This window comes from Paracoccidioides brasiliensis, assembly GCF_000150735.1.
Source record: "Paracoccidioides brasiliensis Pb18 unplaced genomic scaffold supercont2.2, whole genome shotgun sequence".
NCBI classification, from domain to species: domain Eukaryota; kingdom Fungi; phylum Ascomycota; class Eurotiomycetes; order Onygenales; family Ajellomycetaceae; genus Paracoccidioides; species Paracoccidioides brasiliensis.
In genome coordinates this window covers 2421539-2437679 of record NW_011371359.1, presented here as the reverse complement: position 1 = coordinate 2437679, position 16141 = coordinate 2421539, and the positions used below count along the sequence as shown (strand labels likewise).

At 48.7% G+C, this 16141-nt stretch overlaps 5 protein-coding genes across 5 annotated transcripts; 4 read left to right on the top strand and 1 right to left on the bottom strand.

Moving 5' to 3' along the window:
* Positions 1–2206: 2206 nt before the first annotated feature.
* PADG_01970 (uncharacterized protein) lies at positions 2207–4489 on the top strand (the record flags this gene model as incomplete). Its single annotated transcript, XM_010758841.1, has 2 exons — positions 2207–3685; positions 3758–4489. 2 exons carry the CDS (start codon positions 2207–2209, stop codon positions 4487–4489), a joined length of 2211 nt encoding a protein of 736 aa, XP_010757143.1.
* Positions 4490–5081: 592 nt separating this feature from the next.
* PADG_01969 (uncharacterized protein) lies at positions 5082–6572 on the bottom strand (the record flags this gene model as incomplete). The annotated part of the gene is made up of 3 exons (XM_010759356.1): positions 5082–6164; positions 6256–6381; positions 6501–6572. The coding sequence occupies 3 exons, from the start codon at positions 6570–6572 to the stop codon at positions 5082–5084; spliced, it is 1281 nt and encodes a 426-aa protein (XP_010757658.1).
* A 293-nt stretch (positions 6573–6865) lies between these two features.
* PADG_11348 (uncharacterized protein) lies at positions 6866–7297 on the top strand (the record flags this gene model as incomplete). The annotated part of the gene is made up of 2 exons (XM_010759599.1): positions 6866–6889; positions 6995–7297. 2 exons carry the CDS (start codon positions 6866–6868, stop codon positions 7295–7297), a joined length of 327 nt encoding a protein of 108 aa, XP_010757901.1.
* A 1739-nt stretch (positions 7298–9036) lies between these two features.
* PADG_11347 (uncharacterized protein) lies at positions 9037–11252 on the top strand (the record flags this gene model as incomplete). Its single annotated transcript, XM_010759598.1, has 7 exons — positions 9037–9342; positions 9392–9445; positions 9723–9818; positions 9898–10545; positions 10672–10819; positions 10938–11003; positions 11077–11252. 7 exons carry the CDS (start codon positions 9037–9039, stop codon positions 11250–11252), a joined length of 1494 nt encoding a protein of 497 aa, XP_010757900.1.
* Positions 11253–13530: 2278 nt separating this feature from the next.
* Positions 13531–15630, top strand: PADG_01967 (uncharacterized protein; the record flags this gene model as incomplete). The annotated part of the gene is made up of 1 exon (XM_010758840.1): positions 13531–15630. The coding sequence occupies one exon, from the start codon at positions 13531–13533 to the stop codon at positions 15628–15630; it is 2100 nt and encodes a 699-aa protein (XP_010757142.1).
* Positions 15631–16141: the final 511 nt, after the last annotated feature.

The following is a 16141-nucleotide window of genomic DNA, read 5'->3' as shown; positions in this document are numbered from 1 at the left end:
GTTATTATTATTAAAATTATTATTTTTATAAATTTAGTTTTTTATTTATTTAAAAATTAATTTTTAAATTAGATTAATAAAATTTCAGTTTTATATTATATTTATATTTAAAGTATTAATATTTTTTAAAGTATTAATTATAATATATATAAGTTTTCATTTCTATATTTAATAATTTAATTTAAAATATATATAAATACTAATTTAATAAGCTTATAATTAAGATAATTTTAATTTTAAAAATATGAAATAGTCATATTTTCAGTAAATGTTAGACAGATAAATAGTTCTTGTTTATTCACAGTTTAGTTAACTAGTTAGTTGTTAGATTTAGATTATGTTAGCTATGAACAGTGTAGCAATCTGACCGACCCACTTCTATTCGTATTCTTTCAGACGCCTGATAATCCGCCTGGTTGTTTAAAATATCTCACGTTATTGAGGACGACAATGAGCCCCACTTGCGGGACGAAATGGCTGCCAGGCCCTGTTTTCACACTGGAGTTGTCAAGCCCGACAGTAACTATTTGCAATCACATTTTCTTTAGCCTGTTCCTGAGAACCAACGACATCAAAGCGTTGGCCGATCAATAACAACGAACTGATGCGCAGAGGGATGACGATTAGTTATCTGATCCAACTCGCTGGCTGGTCTTGGTTTAAAGCGGTGATGGGCAATAGCTATGAAAAAGCTTACCGCAGATCTTAACCTGTTCAAGCAATGATTGATCAACTTGTTGATGAGAATCACGGCACAGAAAAAAACACCCAAGAGAAGTCCCGAGCCACAGATGCATGTATTGTGAAACAGCCACAGGTATTGGACGTAAAAAATGCGGTCATTGCAACAGATCCGCGTGGGAACCTGCGGACAGCTTGACACTGCCTGGCGACTAGCTTGCTGCAAAAGAGATGGGAAATGAGCTATTAGCTTGCCAGATGCCAGCGTATGTGTGTGCATGTACACAGTACAAGGCTACCGAACCATGGATTCAAACGGAATCAGAGAACGCATAACCAAGCAGGAATTGTTCAAACTCCCGTCCCGGTTTGTTAACGACCTACCTTACTTTTCTCTATTACCGGTTTGAGTCAATTATAGGATAAGAAAGAGAGGAGAAACCTTGGAACGTCCGAAGTGTCAATGCCGTGGGATAAAAGCCAACTGAGGCGTAGATTTGCTGGTAAACTCAAGATGAAAGGGCCTAGATCAGCCGTCTTAGCCCTGATTGCCCCGTCGAACATTGGACTTAGCCACAGCGCTTCACTTACTGATGAGTGAGTAAGTTCCCAGTCAAACTATTTAAACAAGGTTCATGTGTAAACCAGCCACTCGGTTGGCATCCACCTGCAGGATCTCCGTACCCGTGGCTCCCGAGTCATCATAAGCAGAGAAGCCCGCTCACTGCAGTTAAACGTGGGCAACAACAATAATGACTTTTACCTGTTCACCTCCATCACCATCGTATAATCTCCTTCGCCCAAAACACAATCTCATTTTTTCTTTAAAGCTTCACGTCTCCGCCGTGAATTTTCGCTGGTGGCAGGTTCCCGTTCGACTACCCAGACTTGTGATAATACTGCGCCTTATTCCCCTGTGGCGCATTTGCAGCAGAGTTTCCAGTCGACCGAGAGACGTTGGAAAACAGACAGCAAGAATTTTTCTCCAGATACACAAGGGTAGATAAAAATCCCCTTTCCTTTCCAAATTATTGATTGATAATCCTTCTTATTCAGTCGGTTTATATTACCACGGGGCAGCAATTCTGCCCGAATCTTATATGCAACTCTGCTCTCACATCATTCGACACGGCCCTTTTCGATGCTGATTGGCTCTTTTGGCAAAACGTTGGATTGTCTATACGGTTGTTAGTTATTATATCTGACGTTTTCTGTAGCTTTTCTCCTTTCGTTAAAGCCACGCTCGTTTCTTGGAGATATTTCTCTATCAGGTGTATTCCACGGGTAGTTTCAACCGCGATAATACCAGCCGGCGTCATCGCCACCATTCCATGTGTACATTAAAGGTTTATTGCTGTAAATAGCTACTCTGGCGCGACCTCGTGATAATACGAAACGTTTCTTTTGACTCTTCCCGCATACGACCGCCTCTATCTCAAGAAACCCTTCAAGACCCTCTTACTATAAACCGGAAGTCTCACGGTAGCAGACCATCTTTAATATCCATTCCCGCAGGGCATGGGATATGTTGTTACATCGGGTGCCAGTGGCAGATGTTTCGGAGTCACGGAGATCGGAATCCTCATCGTACCGAACCTCACGGAGCCGTCCGGTATCGCCAGTGGACAGGAGCAATACACCATGTATTCACGATGCACAGCTGCCTAACTCTACACTACCACGACATGAGAAAGTAGTCGCATCGTCAAACGGAATTACCGTTTCGATATCTCTGGCTGAACCGGTACTGTTCCTTGAGGGATTTGACCGTAATGATACGGACACCAGGAAGACTTCGATTCTTAGAGGGACATTACGTTTAAGTTTATCAAAGTCCGCAAAGATTAAAAAGATATCTTTGAATTTTAAGGGATTGGGGCAGACATACTGGCCCGAGGGTACATATCATTTGCCATATCTTGAAAAACACCTCTTGGAGATCGAGGCTAATTCTCTTATCCTAGGCTTACCATACAAGAAAAACCAGTTCCACGAGCAACATGTAATAATAAATCATACATGGATGTTATTCAATGCGCAACTCCCTGATGCGGAATACAGCAATGGGGCGGACTATGCGCAGTTGAAGACGGCAGCGGTGTCGACGAAGGAGTTGTCGTTTGCAATCGATTTGCTTCCAAAATGCAGTCAGACATCTCTAGCGAGCTCTCCAAAGGATGTCAAACGTTTATCTCTCCGAGCGAATTATTCACGGAGTTTTGGCAAAGGCGAAACCTCTCACGGTGGACCAAGTGTAGCATCGAGAGGCTACAAGCTCTTCCATCCCGGTGACTACTGGTACAATTTTGAGCTTCCGATCTCCTCGCGGTATTCCGAAACTATCAATTCGAGCGCGGGCTGGGTAAGGTACGCATTAGAGGCAAGCGTTGAACGATCGGGAGCATTCCGCCCCAATCTCCTTGGGCACAGGGAGGTCCCTTTTATTCGTACGCCTGCCGAAGGCTCCCTGGAGCATGTCGAGCCCATCGCCATTTCGCGGACATGGGATGACCAATTACACTATGATATCATCATTTCTGGCAAATCTTTCCCGCTTGGCTCACAGGTGCCAATTGCCTTTAAATTTACACCCCTGGCGAAGGTGTCGTGCCATCGCATCAAGGTTTATATAACGGAAAGCACACAGGTTGTGACCAATAACAAGGAGTATCATAGACTTGAGGCGAGCAAGAAGGTTCTACTTTTCGAGAAGCGTGCGGCTGCGCGAAGCTCAAGTACATTCCCTGGCAGTGTTTGCAGAGTAACTGCTGGTGGAGGTGTTGCGCACGATGCTCGAAGACAGGCAGCTGAGGGGATAGAGTATGTAAATCCCCGGAGTTCGAATCTGCTGGGGGATCTGGAAACGGACTTTGGGGTGGGCCCGACAGAGATGGAGTTCAGCGTGCAGCTTCCTACCTGTGGCGAGTTGAAGAAGAAGGACACCAGCCGCGCGTTACATTTTGACACTACACATGAGCAACTACAAATAAACCATTGGATCAAAGTAAGTTTAATTACCTATATATGTACATACCTCAAGCATCCCAGAAAATTCAGCCAACAGGGAAATCCACAGATCGTCCTCCGCCTCTCCCGCCCAGACGAAAAGGACCCTTCCAAACGGCGCCATTTCGAAATCTCCATCGACTCCCCACTTCACATCATGTCCTGCCTCGCTGCACAATCAAATCTCTACCTACCAGCCTATTCCTCCCCATGCGAACCCACAGCTCAGTATTTATGCCAACCCCAATCCCAAAACATGTACTGCGGCTGCAAACTCGCCACGAGGGATTACGACAGCACCCGAAACAACACCAGCAACATGCCCCCCTCAACGCGAAACGTCCCTCACGTTTCTGACATCGACTGCGCCAGCACCAGCACCAGCACCAGCACCAGCACCAGCACCAGCACCTCCACCCCCTCCTCCTCCTTCATCATACCCACCCGCCCACCAGCAGCGCACATCTCCCCTGAACCACCACGTCCCATCCACCTCCTCCGCGCCCCGTCCTTCGGCCCGCCCTCCTTCGAAGAACTGCCCCCACCACCTCCACCCCTCCCTACCCCGCCGCCAGATTATACCTCCATAGTCCCCGACGATGACCCGCGTGCAGGGCTGGATGATTACTTTGAGCGGCTGCAGGTTGCGGAGCGGGAGTATGAGGAGGGCATGCGGGGGAGGTCGTTGATGAATGTGCCATTGACGCCTGGAGGGAGGGTGCATCGCAGTATGGATGTGCCGAGGGAGTGGGTTAGAGTTGGGGATGGTGGAGAGGTGGACGGGAGGGAAGGGAGTGGGTAAAGGGGTAGTTTTGTGCAGAGGGGAAGCGGAGGGTGTGGTGTATTATTATTAATACTATTATGTTTTTTGTTTTTTTAATTATTATTTTTATATTTATTTTTTTGATCTTTGGGTTGGCTATTGAGTGGATAAATATAGATGGGATCTGTCTAAGCATTTGTTTTAGCATTAGCATTTTGCATTTTTGGATTGTTTCTTTGGGCGCTAGTTACCACTACAACTAATTATGTTCAACATCTTGTCAAGAGACTTTGGCTGCATTTTTGGAATGGAATACTTTTTATTTTTTTTTTTTTAAAAAAAAAAAATGGCTTAAAAATTCTCGCTCCCCAATTCTGGTTTCCTTATCAGCCGGTAAAGGGGCTATATGTGTTGAGATGGCTTGTTTAAGTTATTCATTGATATAATATTAGATGCAGATTTGAGTTTCATATCCTATAAACCCAGTTATCACACACACATACAAAGGAAGACCATCCAATCTTAACTTCCATCCCACAGCTCTTAAAATTCTAAAGTCTAAAACTCATCCCCTCATGTAGCAGCATCTTATTATGCAAAAAAAAAAGTAAATAAATAAATAAATAAAATCTCACTTAAACCACGAATCATCCAACTCCCCAATCTCCATATCCCCCAACAAATCCTCCCCATGCTCCCCATGCCCACCATGCCCATGACCCTCGCCCACCCCACCACCTCCATCAGCGCCAGCCCCAACAAATAAATCCTCAAAACTCGACTCCCCCATGCCCATGCCCATCCCCATTCCCATGCCCATTCCCATCCCCATCCCTTGCTGATGCTGCTCATCCATATGCAAATTCCCACCATTCATCCCCACCCCCATATTCATCATATTCATACCCATATCCATATCCATATTCATACCCGCATTCATTCCCATTCCCATCCTCACATTCGCTGTCTCAGTGCCAGGTCCAGATACTTTAGCGTTAGCATTGGCGTTGGCATTGGCATTAGCGTTAGCGTTCGCGCTACCGTTCCCATCCGCATTCCCACCAGCACCATTCCCACTGCTACCATCCCCCTCATTCTGGACCCCGCCCATCTCAAACCCAAACTCATCGCCCGCGGCACTGGCGTAGCTTTCCAGTCCGGGCAGAAGGGAGGTGAGTGTGTTTATGTCCCTGCCTGTCGTATTTGTATTTGTATTTGTATTGATGGTATCAGGGGCAGTATGGGAGATGTCGAAGGCGTTGGCGTTGGGATTCGCAGTCGAAGTAGAGGTGATGTTATTATTGTTATTAAGATTATCGTCATCATCATCATTGGCGTTGTTATTATTAGAGTCCGAAGCGGGAAACAGGGAGTCGAAATTAACAGTATGCGCAGCTTGCGTCGGCGTAGATGCAGGCGCAGATGCATCTAGTGATAGATTATCATTCCCCGTATTCGATCCGTTCGACAATGGTTGTTGGAGTTGTTGTTGTTGTTGTGTATCCGTAGTAAACTGTCCAGATGGCCCTGCATGTGCCTGAGACGAGCCCACAGCCTCCGTTGCTCCTTGCCCATTACCGCGGCCATTGCTATTCTTCACCGCCCCATCCTTTGCCCCATCCTCTCCAGAAATAGCATTCTTCGAACTCCGGGCCGCTTCCTTCCGCTGCACAGCTGCATCGTAGTCCCGTTCCAGGAAGGCTTTGGCGATGAACTGGATAAATGTGATTTTGCACGGTTAGCTTTTCTTCCGTAATCCGCAAAAATGAACTATATTCATAAGAAGGCAGAAATGCCATACGTACAATCTGTTCAGACAGATTATCCAATGCCTTCTGGAACTGGTCGTAGGTTACCGGGAGGTTATGTTTCAGGTACACGCGGGCGCGTGTGGAGCCGGATGCGCGGAAGAAGCGGGCAGTTTCGATTAGCTGGGGATTTGTTGTTAGTTTTGGGTCTCTTACCGTGCGTGTACGCTGAGTGAAAATATGAGGAGAAGAAGAAGAAGAAAAAGAAGAAGAAAAAGAAGAAGAGACAGACTCAGACATACCATCTGGTTCACCGTGGCTGTTAAGGTGTCCAGGGACTCCTCACGGGACTGGGAGGGGGATATTGTCGACATGATGGGCGGGTTTTGGAAAGGGATTGACTGGTTTGGGCAGTTCTTAGGTAGGAGTTGAGGTAGAGGGAGTTGGAGACGGGACCCTGTATGTGATGATGGTTGGGCTATTTGGGGTGATTGGAGCTTTCTGCCTCCAGCACAAGAAGAGCTCAGGGATGGGTCAGAGAGGAATCAGCAAGGCGTGAGAATTGAGGATTGCACCCTGGCCGGGTTTCCAAGAGGTTCTTTTGGGTAAGGTGAAGAGAGAGGTAAGATATCAGATTGACTCTCTCTTGGAGTAGTGTATATTGTACATGGGAAGAAGCTGTACCGCGAGAGTATGGACTAGTTAAGCCAAGGGAATCCATTATGTCAGCAGACTTGGCGAGATTCTAAGCTTGGGACAGGTTGGTATCGGAGTAGAGTTGATATTATTGTAGTAGAAATATGTACCCTACCCAAGTGCCCTTCTTGCCCTTCTGCCGTTCACAGGTTCCTCCATCACCCATATATCTAATTTGCTGACGCTGCCCCCTTTCCGCGGTGGTGTCCTCATACCGACTCCAGCTCGAGCGTGGCAGAAAGAGATTGAAGGTACGAAGCTGAAGAAAGTAACCTCCAGCCTTGCAGCTGAGGCGCTAGACCGGATGTGGTCAAGCGCTGGTCCCCGGCCGGGGAATGCCCAGAAAATGCCAAGGCGCAACCCGCAAAAACTGGGCCCCCAAAGCGGCAGGGGGCTAGCCTGATGAGGCTTAGACCCGTCACATCTGCCAGGTTGCTTGCTGTGTGGAGGTGTGTGGATGGAGGGAGTCTGTGGTGTGTCCAACTGTGTGTCCACTGTGTGTTCACTGTGTGTCCACGACTGTGTGGAGGGCTGTGTGGTTGTGTGGGTGTGTGTAGTGTGCGTAGTGCGTAGTGCATAGTGCAGTGTGTAGTGTGTAGTGTGTAGTGTGTGTGTGTGTGTGTGTGTGCGTGTGTAGTGTAGTGCATAGTGTAGTGTGTGTAGTGTAGTGTGTAGTGTGTAGTGTGTAGTGTGTAGTGTGCAGTGTGTAGTGTGTAGTGTGTAGCTGTAGGCAAGTGCTCGTGCTCCCCTCGCCTCGCCCCCTTCTTGTCTCGTCTCTCGTCTCTCTTCTCTCCGCCTTTTCCTCAATCTCCTCCTCCTCATTCTCCTCATCCTCATCTTCCGTTTTCCTGCTGGTTCTCTTCTTTGTTCTCTATCTCGTTTTTCACTTCATCTTCTTCTTCTTCTTCTTCTGTTCCTTGTTCCTGTTCCTGTTCCTGTTCCTGTTCGTGTTTTCTTCTCTCTCTCTCTCTTTCTCTCTCTCTCTCTCTCTCTCTCTCTCTCTCTCACTCATCTCTCTCTCATCTCTCTCTCTCATCTCTATCTCTCTCTCACTCACTCTCTCTCTCTCACTCTCTCACTCTCTCTCTTTCTCTTTCTTCTCTCTTCCTTTTCTCTCTTCTCTCTCTCCTCTCTCTTCTATCCTGTCTGTTCTCTGTTCTTGTGTCCCCTCGTACGTCAGAGCTTTTTTGCTTCTTTTTTTCCCTTTCTCCTCTATTCCCACTCCCACACCCACTCCTCACTTTCGATCCCTCCATCTGTCCCTCATCTCCACCCCAACCTTGCCAACCTCTCCTTCCCTCCATTCATCAATCTCATCGGAATATCAAAGGCGTCGGCATTTTTGAGTACTTTTCATCTCGTGTCTCTCGTCTTCCGATTCCCAACCTCTCTTCGTTTTTTCCCCTCTTGTCCCTACTATTTCTTAGGAAGTGTCTCCTTGCGTGTTTAGCCGGTAACGAGTCCGTGTGAGTGCATCAGGGATCATAAGAAAAAGGGCAGAAGAAGAGAAAGTTTTTATCACACAGCAGCAGCAACAACCACCACCACTCAAGAAAAAGAAAAAAAAAAGGAAAAAAGGAAAGAAGAATAATTATACCCTCCTCCTTTTTCTTTTCTTCTTTTTACTGTCACCTTGAATTGCTTGCACCAGGTACACAATCGAGAATAATCTACTTCAACTTTTTTCGATCCTTCTTCAAGAATACCCACCGTTTTCAACATTCTACAGTTTCGACTATCTGTCTTCCCTTGATTCAAACCTGGTTCAGTTTCAATTCTCCTGTACGTATCTCTCTCCCCACGTCCGCCTGTCCTGACACATCGGGTTCCATTGGATCACACCCTTTTCCCCCTTCAAGCTTCTTAAGTGACAATCCTCCTTCTTTCATTCACATTGTTCACACTTATTCACACCGCTCCTCCATCTATCACAGCTTTGCTCTATGAACTGACCAAAGAAACAAAAACAGTCAAGCCCACTACATCTTTCATCCGCCTTTCATCCTTCGCAATCGTGTCGTCGAGCCTGCTTGTATAATCTTTGTTGTCAGAGTTAGCAGCCTTTCCATTCGATATCTTCTCTTGCGCGAAATATATCCATTCATCCATCCATCCCACTTCTCTTTTCCTGCCTTCTACGCAATGGCTGAAAACGCCCCACCCACCACTTCTTCCACTCTCCCTCCCCCTCCCCAACCCTCTGCAGGTGCCCCAGGTCAACAGCAGCAGCAACAACAGCAATTCGATGGGTCCCAGGGCAGCAACAACAGTCAGGGTGGCAATCCCTCCCACATGCCTCCTCCACCTCTTGCTCCAGTCGTCATCCCTCAGAACACCAACCCGATTCCCACTGCGATCACCTCCCCCAATGTCAGGCAATATGATGTCACCTACTTCCGCAGGTGGCTTTGTGCGTCGTGCGGCTCCGGAACCAAACAAGCGCGCCCTGTACGTGGGTGGTCTTGACCCTCGCGTCACCGAAGACATCTTGAGACAGATCTTTGAGACCACCGGGCACGTGCAGAGTGTCAAGATCATTCCCGACAAGAATGTAAGCAGCTACACAACGAAACGGCTGTCACTGGATTCTCTCTCGCCTCCCGTGTGCCTTTCACTGGATTCTCGCTAACATTGCCTATTTCCGCTTTTTGTGTTCCACCTGTGCTTTCAATGTCGTCTCCTAATGTTTTCCCTCTCGTCATTTTCTATCCTTCTTTCCCTTCTACTTTCCATTCCACCACCATCACCATCATCAATTTATCCTTTTTTTTTTCTTCTCTTTTTTACAAACCAGAAACTGGACTTACTAACAATATTCTTCTCTACAGAGCAAGGGATTGAACTACGGTTTCGTTGAGTACGACGATCCTGGTGCCGCTGAACGAGCTATGGCTACCCTCAATGGACGCCGTGTGCACCAATCCGTAAGTGATCGAATCGATCTTTCTCCCTTCAAAACAGAATTATGACATTCGCTCTCTAAAACCCCACCCTCTCCAACAGGAAATTCGCGTCAACTGGGCCTACCAATCCAACAGCAACAACAAAGAGGACACATCAAACCACTTCCACATCTTCGTAGGCGATCTCTCTAACGAAGTAAACGATGAAGTCCTTCTCCAAGCCTTCTCAGCGTTTGGCTCCGTTTCCGAGGCTCGTGTCATGTGGGATATGAAAACCGGCCGCTCGCGTGGCTATGGCTTCGTCGCCTTCCGTGAACGTTCTGATGCAGAGAAAGCTCTCAGCTCCATGGACGGCGAGTGGCTGGGATCCCGCGCCATACGCTGCAACTGGGCCAACCAAAAGGGTCAACCGTCCATCTCGCAGCAGCAGGCTATGGCTGCGATGGGTATGACGCCCACCACTCCCTTCGGGCACCATCATTTTCCCACACATGGAGTGCAAAGTTATGATATGGTTGTTGCGCAAACGCCGCAGTGGCAGACCACTTGCTACGTTGGCAACCTTACGCCGTACACGACGCAAAATGACCTTGTGCCTTTGTTTCAGAATTTCGGTTACGTTGTTGAGACGCGCTTCCAGGCTGATCGCGGGTTTGCTTTTGTGAAGATGGATACGCACGAGAATGCCGCGATGGCTATTTGTCAGTTGAGCGGGTATAACGTTAATGGACGCCCGTTGAAGTGTAGCGTAAGTTTATAAACCCCCCCTTTCCCCTTGTACGCTAATCATGCCAAAAATAAAAAAATAACACAACACAACACAAATATCAAAACGAACTACATTTTAACAAATCATTCATCTTATATAAAACAGTGGGGAAAGGACCGCCCGCCAACAGGGCAGTTTGAAGGATACTCGCCTCAGCAACAGCAGCAGCAGGCCGGCACGCCAACCTTCAACTCCAATACCTCGCCTTATTTCCCGCAATATAGCGGGCCGAGCGGTCCTATGACTCCCCAAGGTAGGTAGTTAGTGCTCCCCATCTCCCCTTGCCCCACAGCCCTTCCCTGCTTTCCCAGCCCCTCCTCTCCCGCCTCAACCCACAATCCAGCACACGAGCTAACGCACCCAACCACCAGGCGGTGCCGTCCCCTCCCCCTCCTCACGCGGCTGGGACCAACAATCCGCCCCCTTCGGTGGGCCTGGTATGCCCGGTGCAGCGTACGGTCAGCAGCTTCCCGGCGGGCGGTGTTAATGTTGGCGGGGGTGTCGGGGTAGGTGGTCAGGGTGGTTATGGGGGCCATGGTCGTGGTGGACAAGGGGGGCAGGGGCAAGCTGGTTGGGGTGGTCAGCCTGGCGGGCCTAATGGGGGTGTAGTTGGGGGTGGAGGTGTAGGTGTAGGTGTAGGTGGGGGTGGGGGCTTTGGGAATGGGTTTGGGGGTTATCAGGGATGAGAGGTGACGGTAATGGGTTAAGATGGGGGAGGTGTGAGGGAGGTTGATGTTCCTGGATACCCCTCTGTGTCATTTTTCGTTTGATGTTATACATACCTAACCCCCTCCTCCCCCCTTGCCTTTCCACCCCACTCCCCAAAGCTCAAGGTTCCAAAACAGGTGTCTCTTTGATTTCTGTTCCAATCTATCGTCCCAAGGAATCAACGCGCAACACGCACCCGGGATTCGGTGAATAGTTTCTAGTTTCTAGGTTCCTTGTTTCCATCGTCTACCCTACATGCCTGCTTTATCTATTTACCTCATCTACTACCTCGTTCCCCGTTCCAATTCCCCACCGCGTTCCGTCCACGATCTCCCATATATTTCTTGTCCTGTTGTTTCTCTTTATCTGTTTGTCTCTCATCTACTGGTTTACGGTCTATCGTCTGTTTTTGTTCTGTGTTTGAATTTGTGTTTCTCAATCGTCTACTCTCTGCTCTGTGCTCTGTGCTTGTGCAATTCTGATTTATTTTAACGCCATCTCCATTTCCAACCCCCCCAAAATTGTCCTTACTTTACCTAAAAAATTAACCAAAATGGCCTTCGAAGTCTTTTCTTGCCTTGTCTTGTCTTTTTTTCCTTTTTTTTCCTTTTAATCTTTTTCTTTCTTTAATATCCTTCTTTCTGTTTTTTTTGTTTTGCTTCATCTTCGTCAACTTAAAAGTCAACAGCGTATCTCCCTCCTCCCGCTTCCCTCGACCCCTCTAACTTCCTCCGACCTCGTCCGTTCCCTTCTAAATGAAGCCTTTATGATATTTCCTCCTCTCCGTTTCTTGTTTCTCTAAATTGAAAGTCAAACTAAATACCCCACGGTTTTCTTCTTTCCCTTTTTTTTTTCCCCCTCTCTCTTTTTTTATAAATATATTTTCTGCAATGCTCTTGTCTGTTTTTGCTAAGAGAACTTTCTTTTTTGCTCTCTTATTTCTCAAATAAATTTTAACCAAATATCCATTCAAAGTCTTGCTGAAACTCTCTCTCTCTCTCTCTCTCTCTCTCTCTCTTCTTTGTGTCTGTGTGCTTGTGTCATTCTCTTTTTGTTCTCATCCCACAGCACCTGATCTGATATCCCTCTTCGGCCAATGCAGTCCTGCCTACCAGCGCATTCCCCTACTCTCTCTTTCGCAATACCTGCATTACCATTGCTGTCTTCTTGAGAATCAGCGTCTTTCGTATTTTTTTTCGTAGCATTGATGCCCATTTGGGGCTAGTCAGTTCTTGCTGATATTTAATTTTTTTTTTCCGGGGTATTTTCCTCTTTTCCTCTCTCATTATCTTCATTTATATATATATACCTTAGTTAACCAGTCAAATTTGTATTTATTTATTTTTAATTGAATGCAATCCATGAGAAGTTGAGTGTTGTTTTCCTGAACAATTTTGGCAGCCTTTCTCTTCTTGTAAAAGCACATCCATCTGCTTTGACGGGTTGCATATACCACTGCGGCATGATGTTCTTCTTCCTTCGTTCCTGTCGTAATAATAGGATTTGTTGTGATTATGATGAATTCTAACTATGAAGTGTATGTATTACGGATGTCCGATTTCTTCTCTGGAGAAAGTTTCTTTTGTTCAGGGTTCTTGGTCTGAGTCCTTTGTGTAATCACTTTCAGTTTCTTGTAGACCATACTTCATACGAAGGGAGGTTGTAATTCAACCTTCCAAAATCTTTCCCTTTCTGCTACAGCAATTAGAAGTGCATTCACAAAGATAGATCATGAAGGACGTCGATATTCCTTCATTTTGTGGTTGTTAGCTACTCCACACTGAATTGTTTAGTGGAATGGTTTCGTTCGGGAGCCGCAGGGGGAAGCCCCGCTGTGGATACACACCGCATTGAGCTTCCTGAGCTACTGCCGAAGCCACAGCAGACTTCCGCCGTTCTTTTCCCTCCCCAACAGCAAGCAGCACACTTCACATTGCAAAGCATATCTATCTATCTATCCATCCCACCCAAATCACCGCCACGTCTGGCACGGGGGCCTTTTGATCTATTCACTTTATTTTATTTTATTACATCTGTGTTTATCGCATCTATTCTGTATCCATAATCTAATACCACCCACCCGCCTCGTTGACCCTAGCTGCTGCATACACTGGACTGCCTACGTCGATCGCAGAACCAACGTCGCAACCAGTGATCCCGCGTTGGACTTTTACAACCCCCGTGCGCGTGCACACGCGCAAAAGGGAAGAAGATTCATCAGAAATCAAACTCTCATCTTCTGCCCATACCATCCTCATGGAAAATGCGACTGCGACTGCGACTGTGACCGCGACCGCGACCGCGACCGCGACCACCGGCCGGTCCCGGTCCCGGTCCCCGTCCCCGTCCACCTCGAAATCCCTAAAACGCCCGGTACCCCTGCTGCGAAGCCGTTCAGATGGCACAGACATTACCAACATCGGCAACGGCAACTGCAACGGCAACAGCCACAGCCGCAACCACAGCAGCGCTGGTAGTCTCAGAAGCAGCAGAAGCAGCAGCAGCAGCAGCGCAAGCACGAGCCTCAAGCGCGATATATCCACCTCTCTCCTTTCGCGTTTATCATTTTCGCGCGGTGGCGCTGCGAACGTGAGCCAGAGCCAGAGCCAGAGCCAGAGCCAGAGCCAGAGCCACAATAAAGTCCCGGACGAGGGCGACGAGGAGGGAGGACACGATGGGAGGTCTGGAACGGGTGATGGGAATAATAATGAGTATAATAATGGTGTTGACGGGTTCGGAAGTGGGGGTGGAGGAGAGATTGGGATTGAAGCGGGACGTGGAGGAGCTCTGGCTACCGCGCTGCAGCAGCAGCGGCGCAAATCGCAGAGGAGGAAAAGGTCGTTGAGGAAGTCGACGTTGTTGGGGACGACGGCGTTGAGGATGGAGGGGAAGGAGGGGAGGGAGAAGAGGGAGAAGAGAGAGAAGGAGACGATTGGAGGATGGGGTCGGGGGGGCTCTGTTTCTCCGGGGGCGGGGAGGGTTGTCGATACTACTACTGCTGCTACTACTACTACTACTACTGCTGCTGCTGCTGCTGCTGCTGCTGCTGCTGCTTCTGCTGCTACTTCTACTGCTGCTGCTCTGGGGGATAGTCGGGGACAAGCGGAAGGGGGGAGCAATACGGGTTTACTTGCTGCTGACGGGGAAATGACTCAGCGAGATGGAAGTGGAAGGGAAAGTCCGGCGGGTCAACTGCGCTTTCCGCCCCCCTCTCCTGCCACGCTGGACCGTGACGGCGGTGAGCTCGGGCGGGCAGGCACGAACCCGCGGCAGAGGAGCCACGACCCGCCGAGCGGCTCCGGCTTGGCCTTGGCCTTGCACGGGCGCTCACCGCCCGGTGTCAGCGCTGCTGCTCCTTCTCCGCCGCCGGTTCCGCCCCCGCCATCCCGAACATGGGTTAGCAAGAGCAATCTACAGATACAATCCCGGCAGCCGCACTCCGGCGCCACGCACTCCGACACGACCAGAGACGACGAGGACGACAACGTCGACACTGATGCTGGCGCTGATGCTGACGCTGAAGCTGACGCTGACGCTGAAGCTGACGCGGACGCCGATGTGGACGCGGACGAGAACGGCAACGACAACGAGAACGGGAACAAGCTCCACTTCCGCTCCACCCCACGCCAAAGCCCTCCGGAAACCCTTCTCACCCGCCTCTCCAGCAACGTCAGCACCGAGACCAACATAACCACCACAACCACAGCCACAACAACCACCACAACCTCAGCGTCCAGCAGTTTCAACCTAGCCCCAGGACCACGTCGTAATCTCCACAAAACTCCCACCCCCTTCTCCAGCTCCAACGCCTACTTTCCCCCCACCCCCAGCGCAAAACTCCTCCTCATGAATCCCCCCTCCACCGCAAACATGCTCGCAACCACCGCAACCACCGCAACCATCCGCTCCCGCATCGTCTCCCACCGCGTCAAATCCCCCCTCTCATGCACAGATACCTCCGGCGTCCCTATCAGCAGCCCCGTGGCCTCAGAAAAATCCCCAACAGCCGCTGCCGTATCTGCCATCTCCCCGGACTACCCCGCCGCTTCTGCTCTGGAGACGGCGACGTCGTGGGACTACGCGGAGACGGAGTGGTGGGGGTGGATCATCCTGCTGGTGACGTGGCTGGTGTTCGTGGTGGGGATGGGCAGTTGTCTCGGTGTCTGGAGCTGGGCGTGGGATGTCGGGGAGACGCCGTATGCGCCGCCAGAGCTGGAGGATGATGCCACGCTGCCGATTGTGGGATATTATCCGGCACTTATCATTTTGACGGCCGTTATGGCGTGGGTGTGGGTGGTTGTGGCGTGGGTGGGGATGAAGTATTTTCGGCATGCGAATATTTCCGGGGAGGATTAGGTTCTACTCTATTTCTCTTCGTTGCATTTTTCTACTGGGGGGTTTTTTTGAGCTTGTTGGCTGTTGTTGGGTTTGTGGTTTATTGGCCTCTTGTGTGGAGAACTTGCCCGCCATCCAACAACTACGGAGAGGATGTGTCTGTGCGAAGTTGCACCGAACCCGCTATTGCGGAAGGGCTATTCTAAGGGATACTAACTTCTGCAGTCCGAAAAAAGAACCGAAAAGGCAAAGAAGCGACAAGCAATGCCCAAAAGCCATAATCAAAAAAAAAAAAAAAAAGAAAAAAAAAGAAAAAGAAAAAAGAAAAAGAAAAAGAAATAAAGACCAAGCTGTGGAATAATCCCAAGATGATTCCTTACGCTACCCTGCCTGACGACCACACTTTCCAATAATCAATTTTTTCCTCTCACTTGTCACCATCGCTACCATAATGATTTATGACCCGAAAAGAACACCACCAATAAAGCTACCAAGTCGCAGAGCACCTGCGAAAAAGGAAGATCCAGCTGAC